Genomic DNA, 18,959 nt, shown 5'->3' on the forward strand with positions numbered 1-18,959 from the left:
TAACGGCATCAAAATGCATGATACCGGCATTATAACTGCATCAAAATGCATTATAACTGCATCATAATGCATTATAACTGCAGGCTTTAAGTGAAGCATTACCATTACTTCACACAGGGACAATGCTACATTAAATCAAGTATCTTATGCTACAACTTGAATACAATTGTATTTGTTACATGCTTCGTAAACAACAGGTGTAGACGAACAGTGAAATGTTTACTTGCGGGACCATCCCAACACTGCTGAGAGAAATAATAGGAAAATAATAACGAGGAATAAATCCACAATGAGTAACGATAACTTGGCTGTATATACGGGGCACCAGTACCAAGTCGATGTGCAGGGGTACGATGTAATTGAGGTAGAGAATAAACAGTAACAGCAGTGTATTCGATAAGTCAAAAGAGTTCATGCAAAACAGGCCAATGGAGATAGTCCTTGTACCTATTGGTTAACTTTTGAACTATTTAGCAGTCTTATGGCTTGGGGGGTATAAACTGTTCAGGCTTGTTGGTTCCAGACTTGTGGGCAGTCCAATGAATGATTATGCTTCTGAACATGACTGATCTGTGCAGTGAATGTGTGCTGCTTGTGTGTTGCAGTTGGTTGAAGGTGACCGAGTGCCTGACTGAAAAGAATCTGCCCACCTTTAAGCCAGGTGACAAGGTGAGGGTAGATGTTTTGATACTGTATATTAAATTAAAAAAGGATATTTCTCAAATGACACTATCTACCTTTAAGTGGATTTGCTTGTTTTATTCAAACCTAATCACACCTTTTCTACATATGTCATCACCATCGGGCTTCAGTTGAAAGAAAAAGACTGTCAGGTAATTAAAGACAAGTTCAAGGTAAGACAAGGAGGCCAGATTCCTCCATGTACCTAAAGGATCTGTTTCAGTACTAGTGATGGGGGGGGGGGTCGAGACAGATACATATCGAGATATTATCTTTGACGATATATCGTATCGTTTTGACAATACCGCAATAATATATTTGTGCTAGTTGGTTGTTCCTGCACTAAAACTCCAGTATTTTTCCTTCATAGCTTGTTCTCCATCTTCATTTTAAATAAGGCGCCAATTTATTAGGGAAACAATTTGTTTTCAGCACTTTTTTATTTCCATGACTGATCAAAACTAGTTTTCTCATGTCTCTCTCTCGTCTCAGCAGCAGACATATGGTGAGCAATATGTTTGGAACATCGAATCGCAATAAAATCACAGTATCGAATAGCAATACATATAGAATCATGAGAATCACAATACATATAGAATCATGAGAATCACAATACATATAGAATCATGAGAATCACAATACATATAGAATCATGAGAATCACAATACATATAGAATCATGAGAATCACAATACATATAGAATCATGAGAATCACAATACATATAGAATCATGAGAATCACAATACATATAGAATCATGAGAATCACAATACATATAGAATCATGAGAATCACAATACATATAGAATCATGAATCACAATACATATAGAATCATGAGAATCACAATACATATAGAATCATGAGAATCACAATACATATAGAATCATGAGAATCACAATACATATAGAATCATGAGAATCACAATACATATAGAATCATGAGAATCACAATACATATAGAATCATGAGAATCACAATACATATAGAATCATGAGAATCACAATACATATAGAATCATGAGAATCACAATACATATAGAATCATGAGAATCACAATACATATAGAATCATGAGAATCACAATACATATAGAATCATGAGAATCACAATACATATAGAATCATGAGAATCATAATACATATAGAATCATATGAATCACAATACATATAGAATCATGAGAATCACAATACATATAGAATCATGAGAATCACAATACATATAGAATCATGAGAATCACAATACATATAGAATCATGAGAATCATAATACATATAGAATCATGAGAATCACAATACATATAGAATCATGAGAATCACAATACATATAGAATCATAAGAATCACAATACATATAGAATCGTAATACATAACATATTGGCACCTAAGTATCATGATATTATGGTATCGTGAGGTCCCTGGCAATTCCCAGCCCTAAATCAGTACCATGTTACATCTCTACACAACAACCCTTATTCATACTCACAAACAGAATGATCACAAACGTCTAAACCCAACATGTCAGCTTATTTTATATTTTTAGATGGTATATATTTTATGACTGCTGCAAGATGAATTGCCTCTTTGAGGACATTAAAGTTTTCTGAATCTGAATGTCAGCTTAGTATTTATGGGGCACCGTTTGTGACATGCTATATTTATGGACACCAAAGATTGTAATGTTTGCATTTTCTGTTACAAAACAGTGCCCTCATATGTGATAACATGACGGTCCCCCCAAAAAATGATATGACCTTTGACCTCGTGTCGTCCAGAGCTTCAACGAGGGCCTGGAGGAACTGTATAAGGCTCAGAAAGCGTGGGCCATCCCAGACAGAGAGCAGCGCCAGGCCATCTGTCAGGCCCAGAGAGAGATGGTGTCCAAGGCCTACATAGCCTTTCTGCTGAGGGGAGTCATGGCATATCACAGAGCTTATTACTGGAGACTGCTGCTGAATTCAGAATCAACCCCTATTCCCTAGCTTTTACTCACTATTTCCTAGCTCTTATTCTCTAGCCCCTACTCCCTAGCCCTTACTCCATATTCACTAGACCCTATTTACCAGCCCCTACTCCCCAACCACTCTTGTAGATCTGAGCGGATTGGATGGATACAAGCATTATGGTAATACCTTCATCTTGTCTTCTGATTGGCCTAGTGAAAATGTCATATTGCTTCTACCTATCCAATCCTCTTAGATCTGCAAGGGTGGCTAGGGAATAGGGGGTCCATTTGGAATTCAGCACACAAGGTGGTTGAATAACTGATGCTTTTCAAATATTGTAGGTGAAACTGGGATGTCCCATGTATGTTTGGTACAAGACATGGGTTCTTTTATTCACCACTATTCAATATTGATGTGCAGTAAGAATTTCATACAGAACGCTGGTACAGTGATATTCATTTATTATGGTCCTTTACCTGTACTTTACACAGATGTGACCATGATTTCTCCAAACACCCTGAGAGATACCACAAATACAGCCCAGCGCAGGTGGAGGAGATGATCGAGAGACTATTTGATATCTCAGCCTGAGGTTGAGAACCTGCTTAGTTAGGAGATAATAAGGTCTTCACACTGCCTCTATAGGAAATAACACACTGATTTGTTTCCACACTACTAATACTACAGCTTCAGTCCCCATTACATGTATTCATTAGAGTTCTAGGCCTCTATTCTGGGGGATTACAGTGCTTCAGTCCCCATTACATGTATTCATTAGAGTTCTAGGCCTCTTCTGGGGGATTACAGTGCTTCAGTCCCCATTACATGTATTCATTAGAGTTCTAGGCCTCTTCTGGGGGATTACAGTGCTTCAGTCCCCATTACATGTATTCATTAGAGTTCTAGGCCTCTTCTGGGGGATTACAGTGCTTCAGTCCCCATTACATGTATTCATTAGAGCCCTAATTGCTAAATGTATTATTACACATATGACTGGCTAGTTCTAAACGTGTTTATATAAATATTGTTAAAGCCCTACTTCAGAATAAACATCTATTTATTTTACCCAGAAATTCAAAACTAGCTTTTTGTTTGTGCTTGCAAAATTTCTGAAGACCCAAATACACCAATATTTTTTGAAATGGTTGTTAAAAGCGAATAAAGAATTTATGACCAGAAATCTAATTGGTTGATCTTACATTGAGAACCAAAGGAGAAATATAAAATGACGACTGCATAAACAATGAGGACGGTGAGATAGATACAGAAACAGATCAAGTCCACTTTGTTGGCAAAGCGATGGTGTATAGCATTTTTCTGGTCTTGTGCAGCCATTTTGTTGAGAAACTTCACCACCTTCTGGAGGGCTGTATTCTTCTCTTCCTCTGAGGCTTTAATATCAGACTTGGATTCTAGACAAAGTAAAGGAGAGAAAAAAGGATAACCTATTATTAATATAACATGATTAAATAAAGATGTAAAAAATTATTGACCTTTTTGTAAAATGACAGTTTTCAGTGATAGATGAAAGATCAAATGGAGTAGCTGTCCAGACCAGCGTAAACGCCAGACAAATGATGCTAACAAGAAAATATGCTGGGAAAGACTGCATGCTTTAACTGCAGCTAAAGGGTAAGAATTAAAAGGTTGAGCATTAAAAATACAACTTGACTAGTTTATGATGAAAGTCAGTTATGGGGTCCCCAGTAAAACTGGATGCAGTAACGTCATTATGACTTCATGGTCAGGTTATAAATGGTTGTATAAGGACGTTTTGTTAATGTCTTTGGAAACCATGAAAATATATCTTGCTCTGTGGATAACTGAGATGACAGAATAATGAAAATGTTTACCCTCTTCATTGTCTGTGTCTTTAAGCAGTGAGTCTTTGGACTTGGAGAGGCTGCAGGGCCAGAGAGTGCCACACTTAGCCAGGCGTGTCAGCACCATAGACTGCAACGTGCTCAACACCAGGATGACCAAACAGAAACAGAAGTGCTTTCCTATGGAGAACAACGAGAGAGAGATCTGAGTGTTATATGGTGGCAGAGGTCCTGTATACATGAAAACGACATCAGTGTGCTGCTACCAGTATATCTTTCTTTACTGTCCCTGTAACATACCGGGCTGGAAATAGTGAAACTCTGCACCCAACAGATCACTGTTGCTGTTCAGGATCACTGCTCCCAAATTGACAACATACCAAACTATTGAGCTGCAGAAAAATATCAAATTCGATAGCTCCCTTGGCGACATTAAGCTAGCTGTGGAATAAGCTTCTGGAACATTATTAACTCTGTTACATACACACCATTTATAACAAAATGCTGTTTCATTCTGGTGCATTACACACAGGATACTCACGGATGATGGGGCTGCACTGGCCTCCTCCAGGCAGTAGGTCGTTGAGGATGATGAGGAACATGATGAAGCTGAGAACCAGTGTAACCTTGAATGAGATACGCTCGCCCCCTCCCAGTGGCAGGGAGAAGCTCACCACATCTGCCACAATGATCAGTATACTGGGCAGGACCAGGGACAGAAACGGGTTTTCAGACCGCATTTTCAGCGACACCTGTGAAGACAGATGGGTAGGCCAGACTGAAATCATTTGTTTTTTGAGTTCTTGCGTCTAAACGTTTAGCATTTGTTTAAAGTTGAAAGGGAAGAGCATTACTTTCCAAAATCAGACTCAGATGTTTTCAGAACTCTTAAGAAGCCTTATGTCAATGAGTCTACATCCTTCACCGTCGGTTGTGCAGATCCAACTATGCCTTCACCCCAATTAATGGGAAAAGAAACGCACTGCAAATTTGGAATTGACATGGTGCTCATCTTTTTAATTCATTTGGAATTGTGGCATGTAACTGGGTCTACACACAAATACACAGCCTGGGATGTGTATTTGTCTCAACGGAACACTACTTATGAAAGGTATAAAAACATCTGATACATTTTTATTTAAGTGTATTGTATTTTTTCTGTGTAAATGTTGTTCAAGCTCTGCCCTTAAAAACAGGAAGAGTAAAGTATCTTTACATGTCCCACATAAACTACTGAAATCACCAGGAACACTCACTAACCCATAGATAAAGATACTCTACATGTCACATAAACTACTGAAATCACCAGGAACTCTCACTAACCCATAGATAAAGATACTCTACATGTCACAAACTACTGAAATCACCAGGAACTCTCACTAACCCATAGATAGTTGCGATCATCTCTGAATTGTGGCATGTAACTGGGTCTACACAATACATAGCCTGGGATGTGTATTTGTGGGTCTGCACAATACATAGCCTGGGATGTGTATTTGTGGGTCTACACAATACAGCCTGGGATGTGTATTTGTGAGTCTACACAATACAGCCTGGGATGTGTATTTGTGGGTCTACACAATACAGCCTGGGATGTGTATTTATCTCAACGGAACACTACTCATGAAAGGTATAAAAACATCTGATACATTTTTATTTAAGTGTATTGTATTTTTATGTGTAAATGTTGTTTAAGCTCTGCCCTTAAAAACAGGAAGAGTAGAGTATCTTTACATGTCACAAACTACTGAAATCACCAGGAACTCACTAACCCATAGATAGAGATACTTTACTCTACATGTCACATAAACTACTGAAATCACCAGGAACTCTCACTAACCCATAGATAGAGATACTTTACTCTACATGTCACAAACTACTGAAATCACCCGGAACACTCACTAACCCATAGATAGAGATACTTTACTCTACATGTCACATAAACTACTGAAATCACCAGGAACTCTCACTAACCCATAGATAGAGATACTTTACTCTACATGTCACATAAACTACTGAAATCACCAGGAACACTCACTAACCCATAGATAGAGATATGTGACATGTAGAGTAAAGTAAACTACTGAAATCACCAGGAACTCTCACTAACCCATAGATAGTTGCGATCATCTCTGCCTCCTTTCGCATCGAGTTCCACGTTCTCGGTTAGCCAGTCTCCACGGTTTGCACTAGTTGTGCTCACATTCCCAAAGTTCAGGAACATGCCACATCCTGGAAAGCAGATATTTGATACTAATTCAGTCATTCAAAGATCATACCGTACGTAGCTTCACACCCCTAAACATCTTTTGTTGTAGGGGTGTAAAGGTTTACATTTTTTGTTCGGTTAATTTCTTGATATGACTCTTATTTTGGTTCTCAGAAGAGGATGGAAAAATGACCCCTTTTTTTTTAAACAATTTTTTTGTTTGTTGAAATAATAATACAAAATCTATAGTACTTCAGTGGTGGTAGCCTACTGTAACACATATCTCAGAGCCACTTTGGTGAAACAACCTCACTTTGATTCATTCTGGCAGCCATATCCTTTGTTTGTTAGCATGGGGTCTCAGAGAGAAGTGCCACATCATTTGCAAAATGCAATAAAAAAAACAAGTGTCCAAATCACCATTAAGTAACATCAAACTAAATATGGTTGATTTGGCCATGAAATGTTGACAATTGCCCCGATCACTCCCATTGATTTTTTTTGTTAGCGGTGGCTAAAGTGATGACATGATGACTCCTTGCTGTCCCCAGTCCACCTGACCGTGCTGTTGCTCCAGTTTCAACTGTTCTGCCTTATTATTATTATTCGACCATGCTGGTCATTTATGAACATTTGAACATCTTGGCCATGTTCTGTTATAATCTCCACCCGGCACAGCCAGAAGAGGACTGGCCACCCCACATAGCCTGGTTCCTCTCTAGGTTTCTTCCTAGGTTTTGGCCTTTCTAGGGAGTATTTCCTAGCCACCGTGCTTCTACACCTGCATTGCTTGCTGTTTGGGGTTTTAGGCTGGGTTTCTGTACAGCACTTTGAGATATCAGCTGATGTACGAAGGGCTATATAAATCAATTTGATTTGATTTGTTAGTAGTTGTTGTTCAGAGAGAACTGAACCATGGGTTAATGTTTCTCCAGGCCCTTAGACTACTTTCAGGGTGAGGAACCATCTAACATCATGTTGTAAAATCATGAACTTCCCCAATAAGGCTAAAGCTTAAGTAGTAATCAAATAAAAATATGGATTTCTAGAGTGTTCTTGCTTTCAGCATACACACTAATAAAACACTGCCTCCTCTCATGGTGTTTCATACCGCTCAGAACATAGTGTTTGTCTTCCACTCTTTTATAACACCCCCAGTTCTCATGTCTATCGTCATGCAATACTGCTAAAACCATTCACCCCAGTATCTGTCTATTTCACTCTGACGTGAACTATACAACACATAAAAGCTTGCATTTGTTATGTTGTTTATATAATTCTTATTCGTGCTTAACTTATTCATTTACCTTATTTAATGTGGGAGATAGCTTAAGCCTACATTAAAGATTGTCCATCGTTATCATTTACACAGGATGGTATCATGGTCATTTTTTTTCCCCCTCCTGAAAATTGAGCAAAAAAATCAAGGACTGAACCATTACACCCCTAATATTCACTGTGTCCAGCCCAAAGGCCAATTGGGTCTGCAGCATGCTACACCGGCCCAAACACACCTCTGTCACCACAAACCTGGAAGGGACAATGATGTATATATACACTATACAGTAGATGACTGATGGGGGGGCGCTGTGTTGAACCACCGTGCCTCCATCTTGGCACCCCCCCATCATTGTATTTTTTTGGAAGCATTTATTAATGTCTACATTTGTTTTTGCTACATTTATTAGTTTACAGACTCCATAGAAACACCTTGAATAACAGCTTCATACATGGATACACAGATAGTATTTAACCCCTTATCTCCATATATTCTTGCATACTTAAAAAAAAAAAAAACGTAAACTAAGCTCGTGAGAGACTCACCTTTCCATAGAAGGGTCATGGTGTGTAGCCCAAACTGTTGGGATGCTACAGACAGAAGTTGGCATATCGGCTGTACTGACTTCAGACCAGTCCTGTGACTGTTGTGGGGGTCATAGTGTGTAGCCCAAACTGTTGGGATGCTACAGACAGAAGTTGGCATATCGGCTGTACTGACTTCAGACCAGTCCTGTGACTGTTGTGGGGGTCATAGTGTGTAGCCCAAACTGTTGGGATGCTACAGACAGAAGTTGGCATATCGGCTGTACTGACTTCAGACCAGTCCTGTGACTGTTGTGGGGGTCATAGTGTGTAGCCCAAACTGTTGGGATGCTACAGACAGAAGTTGGCATATCGGCTGTACTGACTTCAGACCAGTCCTGTGACTGTTGTGGGGGTCATGGTGTGTAGCCCAAACTGTTGGGATGCTACAGACAGAAGTTGGCATATCGGCTGTACTGACTTCAGACCAGTCCTGTGACTGTTGTGGGGGTCATAGTGTGTAGCCCAAACTGTTGGGATGCTACAGACAGAAGTTGGCATATCGGCTGTACTGACTTCAGACCAGTCCTGTGACTGTTGTGGGGGTCATAGTGTGTAGCCCAAACTGTTGGGATGCTACAGACAGAAGTTGGCATATCGGCTGTACTGACTTCAGACCAGTCCTGTGACTGTTGTGGGGGTCATGGTGTGTAGCCCAAACTGTTGGGATGCTACAGACAGAAGTTGGCATATCGGCTGTACTGACTTCAGACCAGTCCTGTGACTGTTGTGGGGGTCATAGTGTGTAGCCCAAACTGTTGGGATGCTACAGACAGAAGTTGGCATATCGGCTGTACTGACTTCAGACCAGTCCTGTGACTGTTGTGGGGGTCATGGTGTGTAGCCCAAACTGTTGGGATGCTACAGACAGAAGTTGGCATATCGGCTGTACTGACTTCAGACCATTCCTGTGACTGTTGTGGGGGTCATAGTGTGTAGCCCAAACTGTTGGGGTGCTACAGACAGAAGTTGGCATATCGGCTGTACTGACTTCAGACCAGTCCTGTGACTGTTGTGGGGGTCATGGTGTGTAGCCCAAACTGTTGGGATGCTACAGACAGAAGTTGGCATATCGGCTGTACTGACTTCAGACCAGTCCTGTGACTGTTGTGGGGGTCATAGTGTGTAGCCCAAACTGTTGGGATGCTACAGACAGAAGTTGGCATATCGGCTGTACTGACTTCAGACCAGTCCTGTGACTGTTGTGGGGGTCATAGAGCAAAAACGGAGAACCGTCATGTTCCTGAGAGTCTCATCTTAATAGTTTGTAGGCCAAACCGTATGGACTCTAAAGACATTTTTGTGAGAAGCCCGATTTTCGGGATGTCTCATGGTCTGATAAACACCGCCCTAGCTCTGGCACCTTTCATCGCAGATGCGGAAGGGCGATATTGGCAGGCGCAGTGATTTGAAACGCATTTCATGCAAAAAACAGATACCTATCTTAAATTGACAGATTTTTATGGGGATTATTATGCTATTTCGATTTCCACAGGGTCGTGGGCATAGACTTTAGGGGAGTTTTAAAGTATACTTTTTTGGAATTACAAATGTCACCACAATAACATAACAATACTTAAATGCATGTAATTTTGTCCTTGAAACATTTCATTGAAATACTGTAGAATTACATTCATTCCTATGGAGCACTGCTCCTACTGGGGGAATGGCTTCAATGCCTCTCAATGGCCAATACATAGCATCGGCAATCCAGGGTTTATATACCCCTTGATTTATTCTAAAAATAAATGTGTTACACATCTGATTTTGGGGGATTTTCTCCCATTTTTCCCTGCAGATTTTTAAGTTAGATGGGGAGCGGCGATGAACGGCAATTTAAGTTTTTTTCAATGAGATTCAAGTCTGGGCTTTGACTGGGCCACTCAGGGACTTTCACATTCTTGTTCTGAAAGCCATTCCATCGTTGCTTTGGCTGCAAGTATTCACCCCCAGTCTAACATTGTTTGCACTCTGAAGCAGGTGCTCATCAAGGATGTATTTGGCTCCATTCAATGTTCTCTCTATCCTTACCAGTCTCTCAATCCCTGCTGCTCAACAGGGTAGGGATGGCATTAGAGGGTGATGAGCTGTGCCTGGTTTTCTCCAGACATAGTGGTTTGCATTCAGGCCAAAGAGTTCCATTTTTGTCTCATCAGACCACAGAATATTTTTTCCTTATGCTCGAGTCTTTCATGTACCTTTTTGCAAACTCCAGACGTGCTGTCATGCGCCTTTTTCTCAGGAGTGGCTTCCGTCTGGCCACTCACCTATAAAACCCAGATTGGTGAAGTGCTGTAGAGACTGTTGTCCTTCTGGCAGGTTCTCCCATCTCAGCCAAGAAACTGTAGTTCTGTCAGAGTGGTCATTGAGTTCTTGGTTACCTCCCTGACCAAGGTCCTTCTTGCCTGGTTTCTCAGTTTGATTTGACAGCCAGCTCTAGGCAGAGTCTGGGTAGTTCCATGTTTTTATTTATTTCCCCAATGATGTTGACCACTGTGCTTTTGGAAACTTTCAACACTCTAGAAATAATTTTATACCCTTCCCCAGATATGCCTCATCACAATTCCCGGAGATCTACGGACAGTTCCTAGGACCTTATAGTATAATTTCTGCTCTGACATGCACTGTCAACTATGGGACCTTACATAGACAGGTGGATAGTGACATATCAAGGATGATCAAAGGAAGTTGGATGCACCTGAGCTCAATTTGTAGTGTCATAGGAAAGGGGTGTGAATAATTATGTAAATTCGAGTTCTGTATTTTTTTACATTTATAAAGACTTTCTCACTTTGTCATGATGGGGTATTGTGTGTAGATGGGTGAGAGAGAAACCATATTTAATAATTTTGAATTCAGGCCATAACAACAAAATGTGGAATAAGTCAAGGGGTATAAATAATTTCTGAAGGCACTGTACATCATTGGTAGGGAGGACAGTCAGGGAGCATATAAAACTCCAAAGATGACAAATAAACTGAATTGCTTCATATACAGAATTGCAGTAGGCTATACAGATTTTTTTTAATGAAGTTTTAGTTGTTTTTGGTAACATCTTGTTTTTAATAAGATCTTTGGTAAGTAATAGTGCACAATAGCTGTTTAGCAGACAGAATGAGGATTGAAATGAGGCACTTACCTTTAAGTGCCCATACATTGATGGCGATGGGGCAGAAATCTGAAGCGAAGGGGTAGTTGTACAGATTGACCTCACAGCCCACCACAGTGTTCATGATGACCATGTGCTCTATAGTCCCGTTGCTGTGCACCAGTAAATCCTTGTTGCCGTGCTTTATCGTTGTTTGCACTCTTTAGACATGAGAGGTTAAGAACAGACTGAGGATTGATGTACTAAAACTGTCACACCTAAACATTTGGCCACTCCAAAAATAAATACTGTATCTCTATTTAATTTCTGTAGATGTTTTACTCACTATTTAGAAGATCATGTTATAAAAGGAATCAAGAATAAATTAAATATAACTTACTGGTAGGTTATTGTATTCTGTTGTAAGTGGACTCACCCATTAGTCACATGGAGTTCAGGAGTCCAGATTTTGCTGACAGGCAGCACCACCATATCATGATGATAGACTGATGTGTCCCATGATAAATCAGGGTCTTCCCAAGACTGTAGTGTATAATCATAATGAGTGGTATTACAAAATGTCCCATTTACTTGAATGTTTCTGGATTATTTTTCATGTGTACTTACCAACATGACTTGCAGATGACTCTCGAAGCGGAGATCTTTTGTGTCCTATTTAGAAGATAATAAGGGATAAATGCCAATATTCTGTACATTCCCTTGGAAAGAAACAGTGGAGCATGTGTTATATTGTAAGTATGTTGAAGAGAGGGACAGATGGAAGTGTAGGATCGTTGGGGGGGGGGGGGGGGGGGATTTCGGGGATGGGAGAGGGTCTATTAGAAGTTAGTAGGGCTCGTTTTTTCCACAGAAGTACTAAATTTAGGTAGGATGATTTAGAAATGTTGTAAACCGTGATTGACCTCACACTCCAGCACAGTAGGTGGCGGCATGCACCTTTAACGTTGGTTTGCAGACCGCCATTATATCTGAGAAGATGATGATTACCTTGGAAATAATGGACGACGCGGCGGAGTCAAGTCCCTTTGCAGTTTATTTTTCCATGGTAATGTACAGAACTGAGGAGTTTATCCCACAGTTGCCAAAGAAAATACTAAAGCACACATTTACTGCTAGACATAAATGTTTGTTAATATTTTCATAAAGATAATTCATACATTAACATATTTTTGTTGCTAGAGACCCAGTCGTTCGTTAGATTAGTTAGATATTTATGGACGCGTTCTATTTGTTGTGCTCGCTGCCAACGTTTTTGCAGTGGTGGAAAAAGTACTCAATTGTCATACTTGAATAACTTTCTATTAAAGGTATACTTTACTCTTATACTATACTTTTACTCAAGTAAAAGTCACCCAGTAAAATATTACTTGAGTAAAAGTCAAAGTATTTGGTTCTAAATATATTTAAGTATCAAAAGTAAATGTAATTGCTAAAAATATACTTAAGTATCAAAAGTGAAAGTATAAATAGATTCCTTATTAAGCAAAGCAGATTGTCTTGTTTTTAAAATGGATGGACAGCCAGGGATACACTCCAACACTAAGGCATAATTTACAAACGAAGCATGTGTTTAGTAAGTCTGCCAGATCAGAGGCAGTAGGGGATGTGTTCTCTCGATAAGTGGGTAAATTGGACCATTTTCCTGTCCTGCTAAGCATTCAACATATAACGAGTACTTTTGGGTGTCAAGGAAAATGGAGTAAAAAGTTAATTTTATTATTATTATTATTTGTATTTTCTGTAGGAATGTAGTGAAGTTTTCAGAAATAGTAAAGTAAAGATATCGCAAAAAACGACTTTAGTACTTCAAAGTATGTTTACCACTGTTTTTGTCCATTTCTTGCTAGTTAGCCAACAAGCTATGGCTAACAGTGTCACAATCTCTGCAGTCAGAATAACAGCAAAGTAGATGTGTTTAAGATTTTTTCTATTCACATTCATTTGGATACATCCATAACAGTGAGCTCATCGTGCCTGATTTTGCCTGGCATAGCTAAAGTTTGCCTTCCCGTCAGGACGCTCGACACTGTTTATTACGAGAAGATTGCATTACATATCAAACACTAGGCTAGAAGCTGGCTAAATAGTTTGTTGCTAGCAAATCTGGGAACCTAAATCAAAAATACCAGTTGAACACAGCTGGTCAAACTAGAAACGTGGGAAGATTTGACAGCATAGCGCCGCCGTCATGACTGCAAAAATGTATGTTCATTACTCACCACATTAGGTCATCAGATGATCAAAAAAAGTCTGCAAAAACAAATCAATGATAGCTAGCGAAGTTTTTCCCCGTTGTACCTGCGTTTACAATGTATCCAATTTCGGTTTGTGTGGTTGTTGGTTTAGCTTTTTGTAACTTTGTAGCTAGTTCTGTCTGCATGTGTAGGCACATAATGCATCATGATTGCAAGGTGTCCCAATTTATTTTCCAACTGGCACAATATATTTTTCAACTTTCCCGTTAGCTGGTTTTAATATCCATTTTAGAATGCCCTTTCAGCCAATTAGAAATTAGTATTCAACAACGCTGTGGTATAATTAATCATCACATAATTATATATATATATGTCAATAGGTTATCTCTGAAACTCATCACATTGTACAAAACTCAATTAAAAGGAACAGAAAGTGACTTACGACAGACAGAGTTTCATACACTATTAACGGCACACTGATATTTGAGATGCATGATGGAGACTGTGGCTGACTCAGAGCTTCTTTCGCAATCAGCATGCTGGCCAGACATCGACGTGTTGTACAGGAGGGTGTCGTTGCCCTGGATGAAGTGGCTGTGTTGGATGGTTGGTTTGTACTGGCTGTGTTGGATGGTTGGTTTGTACTGGCTGTGTTGAATGGTTGGTTTGTACTGGCTGTGTTGGATGTATTAGTGGATGTATTGGGTGCTTGGCCTGCATTGGCTGTATTGGATGCATTGCCTGCAGTCGTTTCACTAGCTAAAATGGCTGCATTGGATGGAGGGTCTGCTGCAGACACTGTGGAACCAGAGACAGGTATTTAATTTCAGAATAGTACATTGGATTTATATAGCGATTTTGTCGGAACCAATGATGCCTTCCAATATTTTAACAACCACAGTACAATAAATAAAACACTCAATCTAAATTCAATTGGATAATGTTGTTGCCTTGCTTCATGGTAGCATAAATACTTTAAGAAATGAGGAGATAGGAATCGCATTGGTCAATTAATGGATAACGTATAACGCTCCGCTCATTGACAATCGCGTTCACGTTGTCATATGTTGTCTCACGCGGTTGTTAAACTAATCGCCCCGAAATCCCATGTAGAAAGTTAGTTCCCAGACGCAGAACATGTTTATTTTCTTAAGTAAGTAATGTCACAAATAAAAAACTAGGTAAACAAGATACATATCTCAGATCTCTGAATATATTTCTAATGTGCTTTTTTTCCGTGTAATTCATGCTAATGTTGGATTTTTGAGCTAGCGCTCAATTGACTCCCATTCGCTCATTGAAGGAGTGCGCTTCTTGTCCCAGATTTACCCAGAATGCACTGTGCGGCCAATTGACAACACTTAGACATTGTACACAATGGGCGTTAATACGAATCAAATGGAGTTTCCCATCTCCCCATTTAGAGTATTTCTGATGGCTTCATAGTAGTGACTCAATACGTCTGAAAAGTGATCTAAACCTGGTACTCTAAATCAGTTATATTGGAGTGATACTGGACTAGAGATAAGAGTACCGGGTTTAGATCAAACAACATGCTACATTGCCAGCTTTTAGTGCAACATGTTATACAGCTTCAATACACTTAAATATATATTTGAATATTTTATTTCTAATTGTTTTCATGACTTTAGTAAGATAATCTGTTTGAAAGGCAATGTGCTGCATTTTTCACATGCAGCCCAAGCAGTGCGTCAAAATGGGACGAGGCTGTTTTTAACATGTTTTGAATATTTCAGCTTGTTAACCATTTGAAATGCTTGTTTCGCAATGTTTACTTCAAATCTGCTAATAGGAAGGAGAAAGACGATATTCTTCTAGTGTAATCTGTGCCTGTTTTAAGAAGAGTAAAATGGAGCCCAATGTCTTACCTGGTAGCAAGAGTAGAGAGAAGAGGCAACATTTCAGCACGCTGTGGTCAATGGGTCTCATCCCTGCACGTCCTCCTGTCACAAAGTACATGGTCAGTTAGACATTGGTGCGCAGTCTTACTAGAAATGACAAGTTTCCTCCAATGAAACGGTTAGAAGAAGGACTGAAAACCAACCTTTAGATGCTTTAGTGATCACCACTTGCCTTCTCCTTTCCTCTCAAGCCAAAGCCTCACCTGGGATGACCCTTATAAATGCTGCTCTGGAACATTTGGTCACGGCAGTCTTCCATGAGAACATACACACCCCCACAAACTGTCTACATTAGAATATTATCCTCGGTATTGTACAGGATGTGCTTGGCTATAATCCCAAAATAATGAGTTTTTAAATTAACCTCCCAGGATTCATTTCACCATCTTGTGTAAACAACAACCCACAATAGACAGGTAATTACTAATTACTGTGACTAGGCAGAAGTGGATATACTGCACCTCCACCTGCCTCTAAACCCTATAGTTGGCGATATGTTTCACTGGACCTCAATAGGACCGTAGGCTGTTATCATATTGTTGAGCATACAGACTTCATACAGACAATAATACAAAAGGGATTGAGTTGGTTTATTTGAAATGTCATCATGCATGGGCACCAGACAGCATTGTGGTTTCAGTGGTGCTGTCTCCTCTCTGGGTAATGGAGAAAGGTGGCTATCTCCTCACTAGTGGCTCATGAAGCAGCTTGTTTTGACAGCTGGTTGTGGACTAATTGTCTGGACATATGAAACTACCCACAGTTTAAATTAGAGAGTAATTCTGATGTAATAGTCTTTATGTATAGCATCAGAAGGGTTCAAATCAAAATGAAATCACATTTATTTATATAGACCTTACATCAGCTGATATCTCAACGTGCTGTACAGAAACCCAGCCTAAAACCCCAAACAGCAAGCAATGCAGGTGTAGAAGCACGGTGGCTAGGAAAAACTCCCTAGAAAGGCCAGACCTTAGGAAGAAACCTAGAGAGGAACCAGGCTATGAGGGGTGGCCAGTCCTCTTCTGGCTGTGCCAGGTGGAGATTATAACAGTACATGGCCAAGATGTTCAAAAATATTAAAAAGGTGTTCAGCAGGGTCAAATAATAATAATCAAAGTGGATGTCGAGGATGCAACAGGTCAGCACCTCAGGAGTAAATGTCAGTTGGCTTTTCATAGCCGATCATTCAGAGTATCTCTACCGCTCCTGCTGTCTCTCGAGAGTTGAAAACAGCAGGTCTGGGACAGGTAGCACGTCCGGTGAACAGGTCAGGATAGAGAGAGATTAAAGTAGATGTCACGTGTCAAAATTTTGATTGATGACCCTATGTGAACCTATGTGAACGCTATGTGAACCCTATGTAGTGATGACGTGTGCATGTCTTCTGGTCAGGCAAGCCTGGTTAGGTGGGGGCTATGGGGTGAGTAAGGGTCCATTTGACAGGCCGTTAATGATTGATGACCCAAGCCTGATAGGCAAGCCTGGTTAGGTGGGGGCTATGGGGTGAGTAAGGGTCCATTTGACAGGCCTTTAATGATTGATGACCCAAGCCTGATTTATGACCCTATGTAATGATTTATGACCCTATGTCATGTAGAAGGGTGCATGCCCAGGGTTGAGTAAGTGACCATGTGTCAGGTCAACCTGTTACTGTTTCTCACGGTTTGGGTTGGTTAATGCCCCTTATAAAGCGCCTGAACAATTCCTGTTTAAGAGTGCACATGATAACCCCCCTGAATATTAAACAAAAATGACACCTATGCCAATTTTAGGGATGTTATGCTCGGCTTGTCATGAACCCAGTGACCAAAGCCTTGAAGAAGTTCTGTGTGAAGCTCCAGAATGTTTTAAAGGATTTTTGGGTACGAGTGAGGGCCACATGTCTTACATATTCCACCCGGAGGATTCTACGGTAAAGATATTCACAGACCGTGGACCCAAACCCCTTTATCCTGCAAAACCTGGGAGTTTTCCCCCGGCTCTGGGGATGAGAGAATGGCTAAACATCAGGCTGGCTCTTTGTAAAATTGAACAGGTCCTGAGTGTTACAAATGTGCCAGGATATGCGTTGGAAGAACAGGTCTGCGGCCGCAGTGATCTCAAGGCTCTAAGAATTGCTTCAATGGACTATAGCCCTGACAACAAAGTGACAATTTTAGCCTGTGACCTTTATGATAAGGCTAATGCTACAAAGTCTGTCAATTCTCCTGTAGCTTCCAGAGCACGCAAACATGTAAACTTTTTTATTCCTGTGTTTAGTTTTAAATGGGTGGATTATCCAATTTTCATAACACTTATGAATAAGCTGGACATTCTCTTCCAAAATGGGGAACAGTTAAAGCGCTGGGCGAGGCTTTCCTTGAGACAGAGTCAAGACCAAAAGGCCCGACGGAGGATCTACCCCTGGAGTGAAAACTTACCAAGTGTTGATGGACCTAGCAAGAGAGCCTTGCCTTTTGAGGGCGAACTCGACACGGACAATGGCGGTTGGTTGCATAAGCTCCCAGGATCTGTAAGAAAGGCATCGTAAAATACCTTAAGAATGTAAGGATATAAAATGTATGTACTAAATATTTTGAATGAAATAAATGGTTTTAAAATCAGAATCTCACCACGTTATGAACTCTCGCGTTTGTTCACTCTTAGCGCCGTCTGTCCCTGAGAAAAAACTTGCGGAAAAAGCCATGTGCGCGCGTATGTGCGTGAGGGAGTTTTCTGTAGTGGCTGTGTGTGTGTGTGTGTGTGTGTGTGTGTGTGTGTGTGTGTGTGTTTCAAAAACAGAAAAAGGGGGGGCGGGTTGTTTGTTAAAAAAATACCCTTGCATGCCTGGTGGGTCGTTTGAAACCAAGGTTTACACTAGCCTGCAAAACAGATGCCTACCCCCCAACAATAATATTGTGTCTTACGACTCCTAATCTTAAAGGCCTTTCATAAAACTATTTTTTTATGTGGGCTAAAAAGTCATTCATCCCAGCGATGTCGAGACCAACCCACCCCCCATGCATCTAGGTGCTAGCACCCCGGAGATTTTAGAAGATCCAAAAGGATCCTAATGTTTAGACACACCCAATACCATGTGTTTGAAATGTGTCAAATATACCATGGGCGGGGGTATAGCCCGAAAAAAACGACAAACCCCAAATGCTATGTAAAAAATCATTCAGGGGTTTTTCTCTAGGTCGTAGGGTACAAAAGCGCTAGAAACCATGGGCAATGTT

The 18,959-nt window shown here is 40.3% G+C and overlaps 2 protein-coding genes across 10 annotated transcripts in view; one reads left to right on the top strand and one right to left on the bottom strand.

Moving 5' to 3' along the window:
* Nucleotides 1–6,096, top strand: part of LOC109877207 (exocyst complex component 7) — a 25,309-nt gene extending 19,213 nt beyond the window's left edge. For 4 of the 7 annotated variants that reach the window (XM_031814395.1, XM_031814400.1, XM_031814399.1 and 1 more), the window contains 5 exons: nucleotides 606–669; nucleotides 813–854; nucleotides 2,447–2,580; nucleotides 3,109–4,249; nucleotides 4,496–6,096. In XM_031814395.1, coding sequence (XP_031670255.1) covers nucleotides 606–669; nucleotides 813–854; nucleotides 2,447–2,580; nucleotides 3,109–3,208 — 340 coding nt within the window. In that variant the 3' untranslated portion in view covers nucleotides 3,209–4,249; nucleotides 4,496–6,096. The remainder of the gene's footprint in view (nucleotides 1–605; nucleotides 670–812; nucleotides 855–2,446; nucleotides 2,581–3,108; nucleotides 4,250–4,495) is intronic. The other 3 variants (XM_031814397.1, XM_031814402.1, XM_031814396.1) reach the window with 2 other exon arrangements.
* LOC109877413 (5-hydroxytryptamine receptor 3A-like) lies at nucleotides 3,064–16,008 on the bottom strand. Of its 3 annotated transcripts, XM_031814405.1 has the most exons (10): nucleotides 15,882–16,008; nucleotides 15,706–15,780; nucleotides 14,259–14,614; nucleotides 12,228–12,272; nucleotides 12,037–12,143; nucleotides 11,652–11,821; nucleotides 6,551–6,672; nucleotides 4,982–5,192; nucleotides 4,471–4,620; nucleotides 3,064–4,029 (listed from the first exon to the last, which is right to left on the bottom strand). In XM_031814405.1, exons 2-10 carry the CDS (start codon nucleotides 15,764–15,766, stop codon nucleotides 3,785–3,787), a joined length of 1,467 nt encoding a protein of 488 aa, XP_031670265.1. In that variant the 5' UTR covers nucleotides 15,767–15,780; nucleotides 15,882–16,008; the 3' UTR covers nucleotides 3,064–3,784. The 3 variants fall into 3 exon arrangements, with proteins under 3 accessions (XP_031670265.1, XP_031670267.1, XP_031670266.1); XM_031814407.1 differs by lacking the exons at nucleotides 15,706–15,780; nucleotides 15,882–16,008 and adding an exon at nucleotides 13,841–13,871 and having other exon boundaries at nucleotides 14,259–14,378; XM_031814406.1 differs by lacking the exons at nucleotides 14,259–14,614; nucleotides 15,706–15,780; nucleotides 15,882–16,008 and adding an exon at nucleotides 13,841–14,135.
* Between the last annotated feature and the right edge of the window lie 2,951 nt (nucleotides 16,009–18,959).

The sequence above is a fragment of the Oncorhynchus kisutch genome, unplaced genomic scaffold (genome assembly GCF_002021735.2).
Source record: "Oncorhynchus kisutch isolate 150728-3 unplaced genomic scaffold, Okis_V2 Okis06b-Okis10b_hom, whole genome shotgun sequence".
Lineage (NCBI taxonomy): Eukaryota > Metazoa > Chordata > Actinopteri > Salmoniformes > Salmonidae > Oncorhynchus > Oncorhynchus kisutch.

Coding starts and splice junctions, on each gene's coding strand:
- LOC109877413 (XM_031814405.1), bottom strand. CDS start 15,766: ATGAGACCCATTGACCACAGCGTGCTGAAATGTTGCCTCTTCTCTCTA. Junction 5,193..6,550: donor ATGATCGCAACTATCTATGG/GTTAGTGAGAGT, acceptor CTGTCTTCACAG/GTGTCGCTGAAAATGCGGTC. Junction 4,621..4,981: donor CCAGTGCAGCCCCATCATCC/GTGAGTATCCTG, acceptor TGTTCTCCATAG/GAAAGCACTTCTGTTTCTGT.